A 23,457-nucleotide genomic window follows, 5' to 3' on the forward strand; every position below is an offset into this window, starting at 1 on the left:
ATATATATATATATATTTTAAAGGACATGTGTCAACTCCAAATAAGCACAGACACACTTACACATCTTCACACTAATTTTTAAAATGAATCTCTTGGCTCAATTATTGAACAATTATTTATAGGACATAAACTAATTGAAAGTTAAATTTTATTACAAATTAGATTTAAATTTATAAGAAATAAATATTAATAAAAATACTTTATAATTGAATAGTTTATTTTAAGTAATTTTGATTTGAACATTTTGGTATTATTGATTTTAATTTACCTAGAGAAAATCATTATTACGAAAAATATAAATATTTTATGTTTTTTAGTTTTAAATTTATAATTTTATATGAGAGAACAACTATTCTTAATTATTATGTTTACTTAACTATTATATTCGTGTTAACTTCTGTGATGCCCCCAGATAAATGTAAATATTTGACTTTACTGTGGTAAAAGACAAACTGAATATGATATTATTATCTGTTTGAATCTAATAATATTTAAAAAAAAATGTTTCTTTTAAGAGCTGGCAACTTCTCAAGGAGGAAGTTGGGGGAAAAGACAGTTGTTGTGACTCCAACCCTAACTGCTTTCCCTAACTGGGAGGGCTTCTAGAGGAAAAGAGGGAAGGGGAAAAAGTCTGTGCTGTTGGGACAGGCAGAAAGGAGAAAAAGAAAGGAAAAATGGCTAAGTCTGGTGATGACCAGATAGCCAAGCACTAAGTGCAAGCGTCTTGCTGCGGATAGTGGTCCTGCAAGAGAGCTAGGGGGGGATTCTGGTCCCGAAAGACGAATCTCAAGGATGGGTGGCAGACTGGAAGCGGAAGAACAGAGGTAATCTCGGCTTCTCAAGTGTTCGCAAGTTACAGTGGCACAGGTAAGTGGACCAAACCACTTAGAAAGCATTCAAAAGTATTAATGAGGTAATCAATGTTAAAATGTTTGCACTGTTATGATATAGTAGTTAAAACCTGAGCCAACTGTGGAAGTTGACTCCTACTCTGTGCCCATTTTATTTTCTTAAAAAAAAGCTGTAAGGGTTATCCTAAAACTGTACAGTTTAAAAAAAATATATTCGCTCTTCTACTCTGTCTAATTATGAGCAGTGCTCTGCTGAGGAGGTGTAGGGTTTTGCAACAGAAAAAGAGAAAAGAGCAGGTAACCGAAGTCGGACCATTTTCTGGAGCAATAAAGATTTGTTGGGGTAGTGATGTAGGAAAAGTTTATAATATATATATATATATGTATATAATTTAGTGAGACTTCTAGATGCTTAGAATTTGCAACAAGCTGGCAAACATTCCAACCCCAACAAGAATGACTTGGAACGAAATCAGAAAAACAAGTTTACGTCCTATTCATATTTCAAAAAAGAAAAGAAAAGAACAACCGTGAAACAGGGGGATAGCTCCTAAAGACCGGGCTCTGTCATAACCTTACAGTAGATAGTTAAATTAGTTTTCCGCGAGAAAGGAATGCAAACCCAAGGTGCACCAGAAAACTGGGTGTAAGGACTCAGGTCTAAACTTAAATGCTAGCCACAACAAGAATTAAATTATAGAAGGAATACCCGCTTATGATGGTTGACCCCGTTCTCCGGGTGTACGGGCTTCTAGAATTCCATATGAAAAACCCAAACCCCAATTAACGCGTCGTTTCCAAAACCCCATCAGAGATAACTCAGTTAACGCTTAACAAGAAATTGGGAAATGACTATAACGTTCAGGTCGGTTTACAAACAAGAACTAGCAAGGGATAACTCCTAAAGACCGGGCACTGTCACAACCTTACATTAGATAGTTAAATTAGTTTTCCGCGAGAAAGGAATGCAAACCCAAGGTGCACCAGAAAACTTGGTGTAAGGACTCAGGTCTAAACTTAAATGCTTGCCGCAACAGGAATTAAATTACAGAAGGAATACCCGTTTATGATGGTCAACCCCGTTTTCCAGGTGGACGGGCTTCTAGAATTCCATCTGAAAAACCCAAACCCCAATTAACGCGTCATTTCCAAAACCCCATCAGAGATAAATCACTTAAACGCTCAAACAAGAAATTGGCAAATGACTATAACATCCAGGTCGGTTTACAAACAAGAACTAGTAAATGGTTTTACTACCTGAATCGATTTACCAAATAAACAAAGAAATTATAAACATCACCTCCACAGAATAGCATAGCTAGAGGAGCATAAAGAAATAATAGTCGAAGGACAATAATTATATGAAAACATTGCATGTATTTTCTGCAGAATAACAAAGCTAAAGGAGCCAAAGAAATAATCGTCGAAGGACATTAATACATAATGGCATCGCATGGAATTTCTTTGCGGAATAGCAAAGCTAAGGAGCTCTATGAAATAAACAATAATACATGATAGTAGCATTTGGATAATAGCAAGAGTACTTTACGAAAACATAACTAAGGAAGGAAGCTTTCTAGATGCACAATATCTACCAATTTAATTACCCATTAAACAAGATTACAATTGTATGCATCTTCTAGTGCTTTTAATTAGAAACAAACAAAAAGAAATGGCTCATATTGTAGGGAAACATAATACATTTATAAGTTGGCCAGCGCAGCTCAAAAGACTTCAGAGGTAAAACCCTCGAAGTTAAATCCTCTACTTGAAAAAAATATAATACAAGAGCAACAGAACTCAAACTTTCGAACTGAAACCAGAGGGGTATAGCCTCTACATTACATATACATTAGTAAAAACCAAATATGAGTTCGAGAAGATAGTTGGACTACGCAGGAAGGGCTAATCATCCCTTCCGCAAGAGAATATAAAAGAACTGTAACTTAATGACCACAACCAGGGCAGAAACCCTCATATCCGGTGGAAATTTTGAAGTTAACCCCACTCCTGGAAGACTTCGCTCCCATCCGGAACCAAACTTGAAACTAGAGTGGAAATGAACCTGCATGAGACCACCATAGATAGGTTAAATAACCGAAGAAGTTCTCAGAGAAAAGGAAGAGAACCTTGAATGCAGAGAGGGCAGGATTAAAACCATTGTTGCGCAAAAAAAAATGAGCATAAGTAATCTACTCAGCTGAAACTTACCCGTGGTCAGACTCTGAAGGTGAGGACAGGGTTTGGCGTTCTGAGCGCCCTTCACAATCTCCATAGGAACCTGGATCGAAGCGGAGAGCAAAGACCATGGATGGAAGCAGCAGACCGAGCAGCGAACCAAGAGAAACGACGGATGAATGAGTCCCCGAATTGATACCAAGGAATGTGAACGAAGAATGAGCCATCCACAACCGTTGGATCGTCTAGCAAAACCCAACACCGTTGATTCAAAAGGAATCCCGAGGCAGTACCTGGGCGGATCAGGACTGCACATGCCATGTACAGTGGGTAGTGCAGATATTTAATAAACAATCTGATTTAATCAAAATCAAAGCTGCTAGCCGACGGACAGAGATCACTAACCCAAGTTTCAATGCCAAACAATGGCGTAGATTGATTTGCCTTGTCAAAAGAGCCTTGCCTAATTAATACTGGGTTACGACTTCATAAATGTATGGGTTAATGTGTACATTTGATAGGATGTGGGATAAAACAGTAATTGCGAATATAAAAATAATGCATTTACATAATGTTGTAAATTTTTCTTTTATTGGGTACATGACAAGCGGTATCAGAGCCAAGTTTCAAAAACTGTGGCCTTTGGAAATAAACAGATGAAGTGAATTCATTATATATTTTTAATTTGCAATTCTATTTATATTTAAAGGAAAACAGTTAATGTGTTAACGCTTCTTCTGTTTCTATTCTTAGGCTAAGACCAGGGAAAACAGAAGACAACCAATATGAGAAGGGGGGTAGCATTCCACATAGGTTTGTAGCGGGTCAGGACCTACAACAAGCCCTGGAAATAACCCAAAATTATGGGTACAGCTTGGAGAGGAGGCTCACAATACGAACCTTGCAATATTAGAGACAATACAGGAGTTGAAAAATGAAATGGCTCGATTACGGGAGGATAACGCGAGGTTAACCATGGAATAGGAAAGGATTATAAAGAGCCTATCAGACAAGCAAAATCAACAACCGCTGAATCCTAGTGCTAAGCAGCAAAGGGTGTCAGAGGAGCAGAATCACCACAAAGAACCAGAAGAATCGAAAGGAAGGGATGAAGAATGAGAAGAACGATTTGATAACACTTCCGAGAAACAGACATGAAAAAGGCAACGGGTAGAACTGCAAGGGGAATTTTGTAAGGTAAAACTGCCACACTTTGATGGGGAACTGGAGGAAGCAGCCGAGGCTTGGTTGATTAATATGAACAAATACTTTCATCTATATGAATACGATCACAACCTCAAGGCACGGTTAGCCATTTTCCAGTTACAAGGGAAAGCCACCTTGTGGTGGGAGGAAGTTAAAATTGTAAGAGGAGTAAGTGAGCAGAATATTACCTGGGAAAAATTTCAAAAATACTTTAAGGAAGATACCTGACAAAACATTTCTATGACGAACAAGCAAGAGAATTCCATGACCTGCGACTGGGACAACAAACCATGGATGTATTTATCACTCGTTTTACTTCATTACTCTGTTATGTGCCTTATATTAGAGAGGAAAAGGCTAAAGTACATAGGTTCATCAGTATTTTACCCTTGAATATGAGGAAAGGATTGTGTTTGACAATCCAAAGACAATGGATGAAGTAATAGGTAAACCTAGGATTTGTTACCAGCAAAGTAAACAGAAGGGAGAAATCCCAGGTAAAAGATGGATTGATAAGAGAAGCAACAAGTTGGTTGGAAATAATAAAGGGAATCGAAGTGGAGGTAACAAGGGTTTTGCCAAAGGGAAAAACAACATAAATTTATAGAAAAACTCGCTCAGGTCAAAGCCAACCAATGAGTCTAGAATCAACGAACAACCTGGAAAGTTAGACAGTGAAGGGATAGCAAGGCCTCTAGTGCAGTGTTGGGGCTACGGTGGGCCTCATTACATTAAAAACTATCCTCAACGAAAGGGAACCGAACCAGTTTCCCAAATCCATGAAGCATCGACAGTCGACGATGTAGGACGTAGTCTACCAAGGATTAATGCTGCCCTGGAAGATCGTCAGGAGGAGTACCAGCAGATTATGGTGGAATTTGAAGGTAAAATCTCAGACCTTACTGTAACTGTTTTAATTGATCCTGGAGCCACATCAAGTTATATTAGCCCTAAGGTTGTGGAGCATTGTAGATTGCAACCTGTTAAATTTAAGAACCCTTGGCTAGTACAGCTGGCTACAAGGGAAAATAGACGAGTGCTTGCTAACGTCAATAACTGCCCTTTAAAGATAGCAAGACAGTCAGTGATGGAAGATTTAAATGTGCTTCCCCTTGGTTCGTATGATGTCCTAATTAGTATGGACTGGTTATAAAAACACTGGTCCGTAGTCAACTGTAAAACAAAGACTATCTATTACAAAGATGAGCTTGGAGCAAGGCAAGAGATGTAAGGAATTAAGCAGCCAGTGCAGATTCGGCCAATAACTACCTCTCAATTAGAAAAATGCATTAGGAAGGGATGTCAGATTTATGCTATCCAAGTGGGCTATGCTAACTCGAAAAATAAAACAGCCACATTAGAAAACATTCCTATGATACAAGAATTTGCTGATGTGTTTCTAGAAGAGATTCCTAGACTGCCACCTAAGAGAGACATAGAATTTACTATCGAATTGGTGCCAGGGGCAGCTCTGGTATCCTGAGCACCTTACAGAATGAGCACACCAAAATTGACAAAGCTAAAAATGCAATTACAGGAGCTGTTAGACAAAAACTACATTCGCCCCAGTGTGTCCCCCTGGGGTGCCCCGATATTGTTCGTTAAGAAAAAGGATGAGACCCTTCGCATGTGTATGGATTATCCAATTGAATAAATTGACAATAAAAAATTAGTATCCTCTACCCCGGATTGATGAACTTTTTGATCAGGTAAAAGGAGCAACGATATTCTCCAAGATTGATTTGTGATCAAGGTATCACCAAATCAGGATTAAGGAGGAAGACATAGCTAATATTGCTTTTAGAACTAGATATGGATATTATGAGTTTGTGGTGCTACCCTTTGGGTTAACCAACGCCCCCACAACCTTTATGTGTTTAATGAACAACATATTTCATCAGTACTTGGATAGGTTTGTGCTGATTTTTATTGATGATATACTGATATATTCCTGAACTGTGGAAGAGCATAAGGAGCACCTCAGATTGGTACTGCAAACCCTATGAGAACACCAGTTATATGCCAAGTTCAGCAAGTACGATTTCTTTAAGGAACAAATAGAATATTTGGGACATATAATCACTAAAGAAGGGATCGTGGTGGACCCCAAAAAGATAAGGACCATAATGGAATGGCTGGTACCAAAGGATGTGGCAGACATAAGATCCTTCATGGGATTAGCAGGTTATTACAGACGGTTTGTAGAAGGTTTCTCGAGAGTAGCTTATCCTATCACTTCCTTACAAAAAAAGGGAAGAACTTTTAGGTGGACCCGAGAATGCCAAAATAGTTTTGAGCAACTTAAGCATCTCCTCACCACCGCACCCATTCTAAGCATAGCTGATCCTAGTAAAGACTATGTGGTGTACACTGACACAAGCAAAGAAGGGGTAGGAGGCATGTTGATGCAAGAAGGAAGGGTAATTGCTTACGAGTCAAGGAAACTAAAAGAACATGAGCAAAAATATTCTGCTTATGATCTAGAGTTAATAGTCGTCATTCACGCTTTGAAAATGTGGCGACATTATCTTATGGGAAGGAAATTTTTATTATTGAAAGACCACCATAGTCTGACCAATTATTTTAGCCAGCCCACCTTAAATGCTAGGCAAGCATGGTGGGTGGATTTCCTAAGTGGTTTTGATTTCGAGATCAAGCATTTGAAAGGGAAATAGAATTGGGTGGTGGACGCTTTAAGTCAAAAATTACAATGTTTATATGAGATTTCTTGTAGCGAATGGAAAAGCCCCTTTAAAGAGATGATTAAAAAGGCAACAGAACAAGATACTGTATATCAACAAACAAAACAGCAAGTACAGAACTCCACCAACAAGGAAAAACAACAGGGTTATACTTTAGATACTGCTGGAATGCTGTATTATCAGGAGAGGCTGTATGTGCCTTATTAAAATAGCATTAAAAACTTGATTTTGGATGAATTTCATAAAAGTCACTATGCTGGACACCTAGGATATCAGAAAATGATCACAACACTCCAGAAGGAATATTATTGGCCAGGTATGAAGAGAGATTTGGTGGAGTACCTGGCACGTTGTCTGGAGTTCCAACAAATTAAAGCAGAGCACCAACATCCTGCGGGGTTATTACAACCATTACCCATTCCGGAATGGAAGTGGGAAACCATCTCCATGGAATTCATAACGGGTTTGCCCAAAACAAAGAAAAGTAATGATTCCATCGTGATGGTGGTGGACAAGTTAATTAAATCGGCACATTTTATACCTATGCAATCTACTTATAGAGCTGTGCAGATTGCCCATATCTTCATGCATAATATATTTAGGTTGCATGGGTTACCTAAAACAATAATTTCAAACTGTGATATAAAATTTACATCGGCTTTTTGGAAAACATTGTTTGGAGAATTAGGAACTCGGCTGAATTTCAGTACAGCTTATCACCCTCAGACTGACAGACAAACAGAACGGGTGAACTAGGTGGTGGAAGACACGTTAAGGGCATATGTAATGCAACAACCGACTAAGTGGGAAGATTATCTGCACTTGGTCGAGTTCGCATATAATAATGACTATTATACATCATTGCAAATGAGCCCATTTGAAGTATTGTATGGGCGGAAGTGTCACACTCCCTAGCTAAGCTGGGTGGACCGGAAGACAGATTAATGTTAGGACCCGACATGCTTAAGGAAATGGAGGAAATGGTTAAGAAAGTGCGAGTCAATTTAAAGGCAGCTCAAGATAGGCAAAAGAATTTTGCTAACCAGAAAAGGAAGTTTAAGGAATATCAAGTCGGAGATCATGTATATGTGAGAATTCAAGCAAAAAAGAGCACATTACAATGGAGTGGGTGCACTAATTTGGCACCCCGATTTTGTGGACCCTTTCAGGTCTTAGCAAGAATTGGGCCGGTAGCATACCGCTCGCTCTGCCAAGTCATATACGGGTCCATAACATCTTCCATGTTTCTGTATTAAAAAAATATGTTTATGATCCTAAGCATGTAATCCGCTGGTAGGATATACAAGTAAGAAAAGCTCTGGTAGAGAAATTTGAATGAGTTTCTTTTAAAAAAAACTGATTTAAGATGTTGCATGTTGCAGGTCGAACCGGAAGGAGAAATCTTGGTCGAGCCGCTGAACATCCTTGACTGGAGAGAAGTAATGCTGTGGAAGCGAGCTATTACCCAAGTTAAAGTGCGGTGGCCGCACTTTGGACCTGATGAGGCCACCTGGGAAGATGAAGAGCTCATGAAAAAAACTTATCCAGGGTTGTTCATGGCCGAAAGACATCAGGACGATGTCCAATTTCAGGTTGGGGAGATGTAATGCCCCGGGATAAATCTAAATATTTGACTTTACTGTGGTAAAAGACAAACTGAATATGATATTATTATCTGTTTGAATTTAATAATATTTAAAAAAAATGTTTCTTTTAAGAGCTGGCAACTTCTCAAGGAGGAAGTTGGGGGGAAAGATAGTTGGTGTGACTCCAACCCTAAATGCTTTCCCTAACTGGAAGGGCTTCCAGAGGAAAAGAGGGAAAGGGGGCAAAAGTCTGTGTTGTTGGGACAGGCAGAAAGGAGAAAAAGAAAGGAAAAATGGCTAAGTCTGGTGATGACCAGATAGCCAAGCACTAAGTGCAAGCATCTTGCTGTAGACATTGGTCCTGCAAGAGAGCTAGGGGGGAGATTCTGGTCCCGAAAGACGAATCTCAAGGACGAGTGGCAGACTGGAAGCGAAATAATAGAGGTAATCTCGACTTCTCAAGTGTTTTCAAGTTACAGTGGCACAGGTAAGTGGACCAAACCACTTAGAAAGCATTCAAAAGTATTAATGAGGTAATCAATGTTAAAATGTTTGCACTGTTATGATATAGTAATTAAAAAAACCTGAGCCAACTGTGGAAGTTGACTCTTACTCTGTGCCCACTTTATTTTCTTTAAAAAAATCTATAAGGGTTACCCTAAAACTGTACAGTTTAAAAAGAATATATTCGCTCTTCTACTCTGTTTAATTATGAGCAGTGCTCTGCCGAGGAGGTGTAGAGTTTTGCAACAGAAAAGAGAAAAGAGCAGGTAACTGAAGTCGAACCATTTTCTGGAGCAATAAAGATTTGCTGGGGTAGTGATGTAGGAAAAGTTATATATATATATATATATATAATATATATATATCAAGGATAATTTTAGGGGCGAATGTTCGCCCTTTGGCGAAATTAAGGGTTTTAAATTTTTAGTGGGCGAATATTTTGTATCATAGTACATTTTTACAAATCACCTCAAATAGCCCACCTTATTTTAAGGGAGAGGGTAAAAAAGGTAAATTTAGCCCTTGAAATTAGGACTTACAACCTTCCATTCGCCCATTTTCAAGAATAGGTTTTATTTAAGTGAATCCATTCGCCCATTTTCAAAAATAGGTTTTATTTAAGTGAATCCTATGGGCCAAATACCATATTTATAAAAGAGGTATGGTAAATTAATAAAAATATAAATAAATGAGAGGTATGGTAAATGAATAAAACATTTTTTATATTTACTCCATAAGTCACCTTATATACATGTAAGGGTGTAAACAAATAAAAATATAAGTAAAGTGGAGGTATGGTAAATAAATAAAATGTCTTTTTATACTTACTCAAAAGGTATGGTAAATAAATAAAAATATAAATAAACTACACGTATCGTAAATAAATAAAACCTCTTTTTATATTTAGTCCATAACCCTCGTTCTATTTATGAAGGCTCAAGAAAGAGGCTTTATTTAAGTGAATCCTATGGGCCAAATACCATATTTGTAAAAGAGGTATGGTAAATTAATAAAAATATAAATAAACGAGAGGTATGGTAAACAAATAAAACATTTTTTTATATTTACTCCATAAGTCACCTTATATTTACGAACACTCAAAAAATGGGTTATATTTAGGTGAAACCTATGGCCAAAATACTATGGGACAAATACCATGGACTATATTGTTATTAATACCATGCAAAAAACCATTATTAACCCTAATTTTAGAATTAATAAAAATAAAAATGGCACATGGTATTGACCCATGGTATTCACCAAAATGGCACATGGTAGTGACCCATGGTATTCACCTGGAATGTAGCCTATTTAAATGGGGGAATTAAACCTGCATGTAGCCTATGCTAAGATTCACTAGGACTTTACAAAGTTTTATTATTTAGTGAAAGACTCGCCAAGATCTTACAAGATTTTATAATTGAGTAAAATATTCGCCATGCCTGGTGAGAGATTCGCCAAAAAATTATATATACATATTATATTATTGATAAAATCGCCTTCCATTTTTCCTATATACCATGGAGATTCGCCCATTTATTATATTTATAAATTTAGAGGGGGTTCTTAAAATTTTCCCCGATATATATATATATATATATATATATATATATATATATATATAGTTTAGCGAGACTTCTGGTATGCTTAGAATTTGCAACAAGCTGGAAAACACTCCAACCCCAACAAGAATGACTTGGAATGAATTCAAAAAAAAAAAAAAAAAAAAGAGAAAAGAAAAAGAAAAAGAAAAAGAAAGAAAGAAAGAAAGAAAGAAAAGAAAAAAAAAGAAAAGAAAAGAAAAGAAAAAAGAAAAGAAAAGAAAAGAAAGAAAGAAAGAAAGTTTAGGTCCTATTCATATTTCAAAAAAAGAACAACAGCTGTGAAACAGGGGGATAGCTCCTAAATACCGAGCACTGTCACAACCTTACAATATATAGTTAAATTAGTTTTTCGCGAGAAAGGAATGCAAACCCAAGGTGCACCAGAAAACTGGGTGTAAGGACTCAGGTCTAAACTTAAATTCTAGCTGCAACAAGAATTAAATTATAGAAGGAATACCCATTTATGATGGTCGACCCTGTTCTCCGGGTGGACGAGCTTCTAGAATTCCATCTGAAAAACCCAAACCCCAATTAACACGTCATTTCCAAAACCCCATCAGAGATAACTCAGTTAACACTCAGACAAGAAATTGGCAAATGACTATACCGTCTAGGTCGGTTTATAAACAAGAACTAGCGAATGGTTTTACTGTCCGAATCGATTTACCAAATAAACAAAGAAATTATAAACATCACCCCCGCAGAATAGTGTAGCTAGAGGAGTGTAAAGAAATAACAGTGGAAGGACAATAATTATATGAAAACATCACATGCATCTTCTACAGAATAGCAAAGCTAAAAGAGCCAAAGAAATAATAGCCGAAGGACATTAATACAAAATGGCATCGCATGGAATTTCTCTGCAGAATAGCAAAGCTAAGGAGCTGTATGAAATAAACAAGATACATGATATTAATGTTTGGAAAATAGCAAGAGTACTTTATGGAAACATAACCCAGGAAGGAAACCTTCCAGATGCACAAGATCTACCAACTTAATTACCCATTAAACAAGATGACAATTGTATGCGTCTTCCAGTGCTTTTAATAAGAAACAAACAAAAAGGAGATGGTCCATACTGTAGGGAAACATAATACATTTATAAGTTGGCCAACGCGGCTCAAAAGACTTCAGAGGTAAAAACCCTTGAATTTAATCCTCTACTTGAAAAAATATAATACAAGAGCAACATAACTCAAACTTTCGAACTGAAACCAGAGGGGTATGGCCTCTACTTTACATATACATTAGTGAATACCAAATATGAGTTCGAGAAGATAGCTGGACTACGCAGGAAGGGCTAATCATCCCTTCCACAAGAGAATATAAAAGAACTATAACTTAATGACCAAAACCAGGGTGGAAACCCTCATACTCGGCGAAAATTATGAAGTTAACACCACTCCTGGAAGACTTCGCTCCCATTCGAAACCAAACTTGAAACCAGAGTGAAAATGAACCTGCATGAGACCACCATAGATAGGTTAAATAACCAAATAAGTTCTCAGAGAAAAGGAAGAGAACCTTGAATGTAGAGAGGGTAGGATTAAACCATTGTTGTGCAAAAAAAAATGAGCATAAGTAATCTACTCAACTGAAACTTACCCGATGGTAAGACTCTGAAGGCGAGGACAAGGTTTGGCATTCTGAGCGCCCTGTTGCAAAAAAAATTGTCACCATGACATTGTGAAATTGCCGTGAGTCTATCACCACTCATACTTTCCTCCTTTGTAAATCTTAAACCTCAGTTCTTCATGTCAAGTCTTGAAAATAAGAGAAAGCCCTTAAAAGTCTCTAAAACTCTGGTTCCGCACTTTCTCTTAGCATTACTTGCGGTCCTGCACCTAATGGTCATGTCCCCTGTGTACCTGACTGCTCTGTCTCTGTGTAATGGGTGCGGACCCTGTAAAAGTAAAAAAGGCGCAAGTACATTCTTAAAAACTCACTTTGAGTCATTTCTGGAAGCTTCTAGAAGGAATCTTGAGGTGGCAAGTTCGCTCTTTTAAGGTTCATGCATCCCATACCTTAAGGAGCTAACCCCTTGATGTGAGGAGCTTATCCCTTTGAAGAAGGACTCTATCCCTTCATAGGTGGACCTGTAGCCTCCTTCCTTTGCACTATAAAATGAAGCATTGGGCTGGTTACTTGAGAGGTTGAAAGATGAATATTTTTGAGGTGAAATGCTACTGGAACTTAGTCTTCCTAATTGAGATTTTGTGAGGAAAGATTACATACCTTGTTGATCTCATTTGGAAGAGTGTGAGGCTTGTCAAAGTAGAGGAGATTCTTGTTTCGGACCCTGGGAGGAGCTTGTACAACATCAAGGCACCAAAGGTTGTAAAGTTATTCTATTTTCAAAGTTAATACAATCAAGTTTATTTTTCTCAATAAGTTGTGTTTTATGGTTTATTTCATGGATTCCTTGATCACCATGATGAATATGATTTATTATATTAGCTATGTAGGTGTTATTTGATGTGTGCTTGTTTGTGATTGTAGGTTCTCAAAAGGAAACTCTTTCGGACGATCGAAGCATGGCTGCCACAAACTAGCGTTGGACTTAAGGTAGGGTCTAAAACACCTCTTTAGTTTTTATTAATGAATCACAATATATTTAGAGAAAGGTAGATTTGCTTGTCCTGCTTGTTGCTAGATATCTGTTGATACTAGGGAGATCGATCTTGTCTGCAAGAACGATTTATCTGGCCAACAAATTGGCGACTCCACTGGGGAACTGAATTTGGTTTTTTGGTTTTCCTTTTTCTTTGACTTGAGAAACTTGTTCTTGTTTCTGGTTTTTGCTTGATGTGTGTGGGATTGGGTAGTTTTTAGGATCTAGATTTTTTTTGTTTTTTCTGAAGTTTATAGGGAACCGCACTTTGTCTTTACAGACAGTGCAGACCTCTCCACATTTTTCCTTTAGTACACAGAGCGGTACCACATCTGGTTCTACTGGAAGCCTACGAACCCTGTTAAAATTTTTGAAAAACCTAAAATGTTTTCGTCTAGTTAAGTTTAGTTTTTTATTTACGATTTTTAGTGTCTACCCAGATCTGCATGTGTTCTATCAAGAATCTCTTGTGAGTGAGTTCCATTGACATTTTTGTTTTAGGTGATTTTCTAGAAGTTTTGCGTGCCTGGATTTAGTTTCGCTTGGTCTTTGTAGTGACTTAGAGATTAGAAGCCTAAGAAACCTTAGATACCCTGGTCTTTTTTGTCTTCTTGATGAGTCTGACTGATTTGTGAAATCTGCCTTTGCTGAGAAATAGATTTCGTTTTCTCTTTGCAAAGCTTTGAACGAACTTGCTTGTAAGTTTTGAATTTCATTTTTAAAAAAGAAAACATAGCTGGGTGTTTTTTTTTATTGATTTGTTATTCTGAACGAATTAATCCTTAGTTTACTGAATAACTAAGTAAAACGTCCTCGAAAAGAATTTGAAGATTTTATTTCAATTAGGTTTTTAGAAGTTTTTAGATCTCAAGATTAGTTTTTTATAGTTTTGAGTGTTTTCTAGAAATTGTAGAATCTCTTTTGAAAGAAATTGTTTTCTGTAGTTTTTGAGTGTTGAAAAAGAAAGGGATTTTTTGTGACCATAATTAGTAGTCTCGTTTTGAGTTTATTGAAAAAGACAAAAAGATTTTCTTTTCATTTACATGTTGAAAGAAAGATTTGTTTTTCAAAGAATTGCATTCTCAACTCTTTCTTTTAGCTAGAAATTCATTGAAGGAAAAATGATTGTTTATCATCTTAGGTGCATTTTTTAGTGTTTTTGGAGTCGAGTCTTCACACCATCAAAGTTTCATTTCCATACCTATTGACTTAAGAAACAACCCATAAAAATAACGCTTAATTAAAATTGATCTAGCAATCTTTTTATTTCTAGGGCTCTTATCACCAATATAGCTTAGGCTAGTATCTTGGAGTAGGGAGTAATTAAATCTCCAAGATAGTTAAAACAAACAAGTAGCTATATCTTGCGGTAGGAAATAAATCCAATTGTAATTGATATAATTTGGGAAGCTCCTCTTAAAGGATTCAATCATGAGATCATGTCTGAACCTTTGAGACAATCAAGTCTGTCTCATTGGGAAAGATAGAAGATTTGCGCGTATTAAAAACGGTAAACCTCCGATTAACCATTGTCAAGGAGCCTGGGGTCACTTGTTCGTAAACCTCGGATTGATCATGTCAAGGAGCCTTAAAGGGGATTGAGCTTTGTTACTCTGCCCTTGCGCGTAGATCGGATCGTATACTGTTCCCCCAGCTGTATTTGTTACTGTTGGTAGCCTTAGTGACCATAATCTTAAGATTCTTTCCTAAAGTGATGGTGAAGGACGGGTCTCACTGTACCTGGAGTAGACGTCGACTAGACTCACTTGGACTCTCTAGGGGGTTCTCTTCACTCGAGACGGTTTTGTGAAGAAACTTGTGCCAGTCTGTTTCATTAAGCAGGTTGTCGGGGTAACTGTTCCAACCGCCCTTTCTGTATTGAATTCTGTGACGTTGGATTTCATCACCAACTAGTGTTTTTAGTACGGAAAGTTATTGTTTGTGTGTGGTTTGAACTCTTAGATTTTTTTAGGCGTGTGATTCAATTGTTTGGTTCTTTAGAGACTTTAGGTGGTTTTATTGAGATTTTCTTTGTTTGCGTGTGAAGTAATTAAATATTTAATCGTGGCTGAATTACCGAGACAATCCCGTAGACTTCGGGGGAAACCTCTCGAGTATACACCAAGCCAGCTTGAAGGGATACGAGCTCTTGTATCACCTAGTGATAGTAGAGTTGGGTCACCGGAAGCCAGAGAGTCTTCTTTAATTGTTCATCCTAATTATCAAGTTCAAGAAACAGAGTATATTTCTGAACCAATTTCATTTTCCGAAGTTACTAGTAGTATTTCTTCTACCAGTGAATTAGATGAAGAACATGAAATTTCTGAGCCTGAAACCGAACCTGCTACTACTCCATCTTTAGGATTTGCTTCTCCAACTTCTAGTGGTCCTGGTTCACCCAGGGTAGGAAGTATCATTACCCAAAATCTTCCTTCTTGACTCTTTTATATTGAAGAACTTGTTAGTCCGGAAGAAGATATAACTCTCCCTGAAAATCAACCAACTTTAGAACTTAGGGAGTGTGAATCAATCTTCTACAGTCCTTTTAGGAGTGATGCTTGGTACGTCTCATTGACCAACTTTTTAGAAAATTCAGGTCTTAGCTTTTCACCACCTCGAATTCCTTTTCATCCAACACCCAGAGGTTATTATCCTCCATTGAATATGTCGAGACAGTCATCCATGTTTTCCCAAACACCGGAAACATTTTTATATGGCGGTCCTTCTGTTCCTTCTGGGTATCAGTCACTCACTGGTACTTTTTTAGGAGCATCTCCTCAACCCATTGAACATGGGATATCAACTGGTAATAACGGAACTCAACCGTTGAGCGTAGAAGAAATTCTTATGATGTCTGGTACTATTCCAAATCCGCAACCTCAAGGTAGTTAGTTACCGCCTGGAGGGCAACCTCAAGGTAGTCAGTTACTGCCTGGAGGGCAACCTCAAGGTAGTCAGTTACCGCCTGGGGGGCAACCTCAAGGTACTCAATTACCGCCTGGGGGGCAACCTCAAGGTAGTCAGTTACCGCCTGGGGGGCAACCTCAAGGACAGTACATACCTTCGGGACAGTACATACCTCAAGGTCAACCCTAGACTCAGTACATACCTCAAGGTCAACCCCAGTATCAATATATACCTCAAGGTCAACCCTAGTTTCAGTATGTGCCTCAAGGTTATCAACCTCAAGGTCAGTACCCAACTCAAGGTTTCCAACCACCTTCTGGTCAATCATTTGTACAAGGAGCTGGAAATGTACCATTTAATTATCAGCCCTATGCTCAACCCGGTTATGGCCCTTCATATGCTCAACCTTTTATGGGTCCATACTCCGGAATGAACGTGGTGTGGGATCCATCTCAAACTCAACAGATTTTGCAAACTAATGTGCAGTTTTCATCTCAATCTGGACAACCTTTGGTTTCTAGTTCAACCCAGCAACCTGTCCAGCCTACTATTCAAACTTTTGCACCTAGTGTAGTTCAGCAGCCTGGGCCTAGTTCGCCTCGAACTCTGCCTCAAACTGTTGTTGCAACTACTGCAGCTTTTGTTCAATCTACCCAACCTACTTTTGGAGTATCGACAGCTCTGGTTTCTATTGTTCCTGCATCAACTCCTCAAGCCTCTTTACCACAGTCGGGACCTACAATTCAGACTTCGGTTCAGATGCCTGTAGGACAACTTGGTCTAAGTATGGTTGTCACAATTCAACCGCAGTTCACTTATAAACCGTACCAGGGACAGTACCAATTCGGTCTTGTTGTGCAAAGCACAGTTTACCAGTATCAACCGTACCTTGGATATACTTATCAACAACCTCAACAACCCCAGTTTGGTCCGGTTAATCCTGGTTTTCCGGGAGGATATAATATTCCAAATGCAGATCCAACTCCAAGTTATCCTGGATATCCTCCTCCTGGGGCTGTGTTGTTGGGAAAAGTATCCAATTCGGAATGCCCCTATCCCACTCTAAGAGGTGATAGTGCCTTAGCAACAACAAACAGGTAAACTTATTCGAGTATTCTTCTTTATGAAATGCAAGTGAGGAAGAAGGATCTAACTAACCTGTATCTTCTGCTAGTTTGTCGATCCAAATCACTTCTCTCTTCAATAGCTCCTAGCTCCCAGCTCTCTCACCGGCCCAGCTTCACCGAATTCCTGCAAGATCACAAGAGAGAGAAACTACAAGAAGATACAGATATACATTCATAAAAAGCTCAAGATCAGATTAAGCTAAACATGTAAGCATAACAAAACATCATTGGTACACAGCATGTAGGAGAAAGTCAAATAGTTTATTGATAGAGTAATAAAGTCCAAGAGGAGATACAACCAAGTGAGGCCCGATCCAGCATCTACCTCCCAGCAAAGGAAACCCTTCCTCTCCTCCAACAAAGCATAAATCACCCAATGTACTAATATCAATCTCAAACCAACAACAATTCTCTACAAAATACCAAATTCCAGCCTCTTGAACCTCTGGGTGAGAGATCCATATATAGATGTAAGCAGAGAGGATGAGTCAGCTTATGTTTTGACTTGTGGCTTCTCTCTGTCAGTTCTTGCTTCCACTTGGAGGTTGAGAACCTCTTACTCATCACTAGTCGAATTCATTGAGGAAGATTCTGGAAGCTTCTAGGGTCTTTCCACCTTGTTGAATGAACTTGCCATTTGTCATTTCCCGCTAAGTGCACCCTGGTAGTGCTTCTACCTGCGTTGCAGTGCACCTAGCCAATGTAATCTCTGCATTTCAGCGCAGACAGCTAGTGGAGCCTCTGAATTGATCCTGAATTGACTGTTTCTGAGTGGTTTTTGGTGGAGAACTTCTGGGAGAAGCTGTCATTGGTTGACCTTGTTCCTCTAGGGGTAGGAACAACTCATTTAGGGACTTTGGATCCCTTGGATTATGGACATTTCATGCTCAATGCTGTAAGGCACAACAATGTCTATAACAGTTGCCCCCTAAAGTATGAGGCCGTTTATCGGGTGAAATGCTTTATTAGGAGGATCCGAAGTTCTTCCAATGTTGGGAGGAGACCTGTAATAAGATACAGTACAATACATTATTTTTCACACTGCTTTCATGATCTAGCTGAGGCGGGAATTCCCATGCTCATCTTTATAAATTCATTTTTCTGTACATAGAACAGACAATCGTCTGATGGTAGACTGATGATTTTGATGAAATCATCATCCTTTTGGTAGGATGATTATCTGCTCTAATGCTGTACATGTCAATGTCTTTATTTTTCCTGAATATATATCGCAGCCCAGATGGATGAAACTAGATCCGGGGTCTTCAATCTCGTCCGATCTTCACTCTAAGTACAAGTCGATCCATGTGAGAAATGTTCTGAAGTCGAACATGGAAATACATCGCTTGATTACCGGTCAATGAGGTAAACCGTTAACAAGCGCGAGAGGAATCACCGATAATGATAATGACCCTCAAGGTACTGCAGTACAATTCACGTGGTGTGAATAAAGGACTTGGCGTCGAACACCATGCAAAATCTTTTGGTCGAAGGTCATTGATGTATACCTGTCGCCGGAAGTGAGAAACTTGCCATTGAGGCATGCAAGCTTCAAAGTACTGAAGGGGTTGTTCCTAGATCAACTTCTTGGATAATGAGCTGATGTCGACAAGAAGCGATCCGTCAAAGGAGGGCCTTAATGTATCCCACATCAGTGACATGGAACGGAGCAAATGATTTTGATGGAGGTGAAAACGATCTGATGATATATGGTTCAGGGTGGCGGTCATGAAAGGATGAAGGATAATGTATGGTAGTGGATGGGACACGGTTGACTTCTCTTGAACATATCGGCGACACTTGTGTGATGGATTGGTAGCATTTACCCCAAAGGTGGATGGTATGGCGAGACCATGGCAATGTGACCGGTGAATGAAACAACCCAACCCGACTTAGGCACGGAGTGGAAGTGTCATGTTCAAGAGCGACTTGCTACCAATAAAAGTTCTTTGAGTTTCTTCCCAATTTTTCCCCAGTCATTTCTGACCAGTACCTCTTTATTTTTGTCAAGCTTGAGGAGGATAACATATGCTTGTTCTATAATTTGCCCTTCGGGCAAACCCATCGCTATGTTTTAACGAGCCTAGCGATAGTGAAACTCGTTCTCGTCTAAAGACAAGTTTGTCGCTATTAATGCTTTTTAACGAGTCTAACGACAAAGATAACTCGGTCCTTTTCAATTTTAGAGAGTCTGAAAAGGTACGTAAAGATAACTCCAAAGTTCCTTTTTCGTCATCAAATCCCTTAAGCCCGAAAAAGTATAAAACGATATAGAAGGGATGAATTTTCGATAATTTTTAACGAGCCGAACAAAACAAGCGCTCGATCTTTTTGTGCAATAATCCCTCAAGTCCAAAAAAGATTAAAATCTAGAGGAGGGATAGCACTTTCGGTCGCTTTAATGAGCTGGAAGGCCAAAACTCGGCAATCTTTTCATATTTTACGAGTCAGATGAAAAGAGCTTAAAGAAGACTCGTCTTTTGAGGAACGAGTGATAAAACGGGTTAGCAGCTGATTCCAGGTAAGGGTTGGAATTTTCCAAGCACGGTAGTGTCACAAGGATGGCTAAGTGAGATCACTCTTCGTAGCTGTTCCTCAAAATGGGTAAACAATCATATGGAGGTGAATGATCGGCCAATGGAAAAGTGGAGGTGACGGTGCAAACACGACCAAGGCTTTAATGGCTGATAATGTTACATTCACGGTGGTTATTTACTGGAGGGTAGTTCATTTTTAACGAGCTTAAATGCGGAAAAACACTGCTCGGTCTTATGTTTATTTTTTAACGAGCATGAACTATGTGCTAAAACTGCTCGATAACATGGTCTAATTTTGATTTTTTACCATAACTAGCTTTGCCCTTTTCAAAGATAGTACTGTACCCTCAATTGCTGCATCAAACTAGTTAGAAATGAATAACATTTGCTTGAAAATGAGATTAAAACCCTAATATTTCGCTTTGAACTACGTAAAAATCAATTAAAAAGTGTTTTTACCTCTCATTTTACCATTTCATTTGAACTTGGTTTGTTGGAGCTTTGGAGGTGCCTCTTCCCCCTTGATTTTCACCAGCTGATTTCGGGAGATTTTGTGGACGATTCTCGGCGCCGTCTGGACCAGGTAGGAGCTAAACCTGAGCTCTTTCATTTCATGGTTTCCTTTCTGCATTCTGTGCTTGTTTTCTTGCTTTCCTGAGCCCCTGGGGTTTGATGGGGTCGCTCTGCCATCAGCGCACCCAGTTCACTCGAAACCTGCGCTGAATGTCAAGTTGTATGAAGGCAGTTTGACCTTCAACGCAGGTGGAACACTGGGCAGGTGCGCTGGGCGCAGAAAAAGAGTTTTGTTGCACAGTTTTTGATGAAATTTTTGCCAGTTTCTCATCAAATCCAGGATCTAACTCCTCTCATGTTTGTTTTTCAGAGATATTGGAGCAAAATGACCCTTACATGGCGAGAACGAGAACATGAAGAAGAGGACATGATTGCCCTACATGATCCTGTCACGGTGAACGCGCTGCGGAACTGTGGCTTGCTGAAGTTCTTCCGTATCTCTAGCATGAGACAACAGATCTCCCTACTGCAGTATTTGCTCGACGCTTGGGATCCTATCAACCAAGTATTTCAAATTAGGGGCAAATCTATCCCCTTGACCGCAATAGACATTTACTTCTTGACTGGCTTGTCGAGGCGGGGTGCCCCCATTTCTTTGTCAGGTTCGGCCCGAGGGAGTGACTCTGTGAGAGATTATGTCCGCCAGTATTGCAGGGAAGGATCTCAGCCGAGTAAAGACGGCAAGATCGTTATCCGTGAGGTTGCTGACAGGTCCCTCAGGTCTATCTTGTATACTATTGGTAGGATGGCCGGTAGCGCATCTCTTCACGTAGCCAACAGATCTTATGTGCAGCATGCCTTGGAGTGTCTCCAACCAAAAATATTCAACTGGTGTGATGCAGTACTTCTTCAGATGAAAAATCAGTTAACTAAGGTAAAGGACGGGAAGTTGAAGAACTTTGGGTTTGGTTCTATTTTCACCGCCTTTGCTTTGGAGAAGATAGCACTGATGCAGCCACAATACATTGCACTTGACTTGCCTTCTCCTACTGAACCACGCATGCAGAGATGGGTTGATCACATGTCTAGGCATGCCAGTCAATCTCAGATTTCTTTCACTGATACCTTCTTTAGGTGGTTCGAGCGTCAGGAGATGGTCTATTCTGAGTATCCATACGTTGGCATGGACTTCTGGGGTGATCCGGATTTGGTACTGCCGGATGGCGAGCAGTGGGGCGCTATTGGTAAAAATCTTCGACCATATCACTGTTTACTGTTTTTATTCATAATGTCCTTGTGCTTTATTCTATCAAGACTTTAATCAAACTCATGTGTGCGTGCAGATGTTGGTCCTGTTCGTCCAGCAGTTCGCCCGAGAGCGCCAGCCGCTGCTCCAGCAGGGGAGACTGCTGGGAGGGTTATCCTTCGCGACCTTGATGTGGCCGAGACCCTTACAGCTGTGCAGGAGCAGGTTGAGAGCCTTACTCTCAGCATTCCAGATGTGAGGACTGACGAGTTACCTTTACAGTTGCAGCGGCATACTACTGGTGTGTCTAGACGATGGACTCGTCTCTTACGCATGATTGCACAGGCTGTGACGTGCTATCATGAGCATCACTAGACTAGGGTGCCCCCTAGCATTTTTGAGTTTTTGGGTCATGCGACCGATTTTGTCTTGGTTACAGAACATTATATATAAACCATAAACAGCTTATATATATATATATTTTGATTTTCGGGGTTCTATTCTGGTTGAGTTATATGATCCATATGTACAACATTGATGATGTGTTTATTTTTATAAATGTCGCAAATGTCTATCTAACACATAGTTTGCTAATGAGTCGGTTAATGTGTTTAAGCTTCTGGAAATATGTTGGTATTGAATTAAATCAAACTGTCTTTCCAAAATCTTAACCCTTAGAAACATGCGATAAATGGCTGGATTTCGGACGGAGTATATACCATTGAGTTGTAGTATTACGAGTTGTGAGTCTAGCCTGACGATTAGTCGGCGTATACCATGGGTGATGGCATCAGAGGGCAGTTCTATCAACGCGCTATATTCAGCGATGTCATTCTTTGATTGCCCAATACATACACCTCTGAAACTTACTAACTCGCCGCTTGGATAAAAAATGGCCCAGGCTGCGAAGGACAGGTTCCGCGAACTATGACTCGCTCCGTCGGCATATCCAACACATGTCTCCAAAAGGTTTGACATCTGCAATAAATGTAAAAAGGTGGATTACTCGACCAAAACAAACACTTTAGCAAAAAAAAAATACAACAAAAGCATACTGGTTACTATTTAAGCATAGTAACGCTTGAGGTACAACCCGTTACGGGGTTGCGCCAGTGGAATTCCGTCGTAATCCATTAACTCATAGGCTCCTTTTGCTAACACTCGCTTAACAATGTAGGGGCCCATCCATAAAGAATTGAATTTACCTGCTCCCAATTTTTCGGATTCTTGGTCGTAAAGCAAGACCAAGTCACCTTCTGAGAAGACACGGGGTTTGACATTTTTGTCGAACTGCGCCTTGACTCGTTTCTTATGGGCTTCGTTAGCCAAAGCGGCATCACGACGGGTTTCATCCAATTGGATTAATTCCAAGAAACGTGCCTCTTCTTCTGAAGTTCCGGGGAGGAGATCAATTGCGAGTTTAAGAGACGAGATTTCACACTGGACTGGTAAGATTGCTTCTAGGCCATACACCAGTTGGAAAGGTGTGAACCCGGTTGCATTCCTTACCGATGTTCGGTAAGCCCAAAAGGCTGAGTACAGGATTAGGTGCCATCTTCTTTTGTGAACCCTGATCATCCTTTGCAACATACGCTTCAGGACCTTGTTGATTGCTTCAACTTGTCCATTGGCTTGCGGATAATACGGGGTAGAGCTGTCGTGAGATAGCCCTAGCTTGGCAGCTAATTCAACCATCATGTGATTGCGAAAATGCGATCCATGATCTGTAACTATGGCTTGTGGTACGCCGAACCTGGCGACTACATGATTGAAAAAGAAAAGGGCAGCTGTTTCACCAGTGTTATCTAATGTAGGCATCGCCTCGGCCCATTTGGTAAAATAGTCAACGGCGACTATAATATACCCATCCCCCCGGTCGAGGTG

At 39.4% G+C, this 23,457-nt stretch overlaps 1 protein-coding gene across 1 annotated transcript; it reads left to right on the forward strand.

The window, feature by feature from the left end:
- Positions 1 to 7,909: 7,909 nt before the first annotated feature.
- LOC149172656 (uncharacterized) lies at positions 7,910 to 8,545 on the forward strand. The gene is made up of 2 exons (XM_089426410.1): positions 7,910 to 8,107; positions 8,321 to 8,545. Exons 1-2 carry the CDS (start codon positions 7,910 to 7,912, stop codon positions 8,543 to 8,545), a joined length of 423 nt encoding a protein of 140 aa, XP_089282536.1.
- The last annotated feature ends 14,912 nt before the right edge of the window (positions 8,546 to 23,457 follow it).

Source organism: Pinus tabuliformis, chromosome 4_2 (genome assembly GCF_031772625.1).
Source record: "Pinus tabuliformis cultivar Carrire ecotype Pingquan chromosome 4_2, CPIR1, whole genome shotgun sequence".
Lineage (NCBI taxonomy): Eukaryota > Viridiplantae > Streptophyta > Pinopsida > Pinales > Pinaceae > Pinus > Pinus tabuliformis.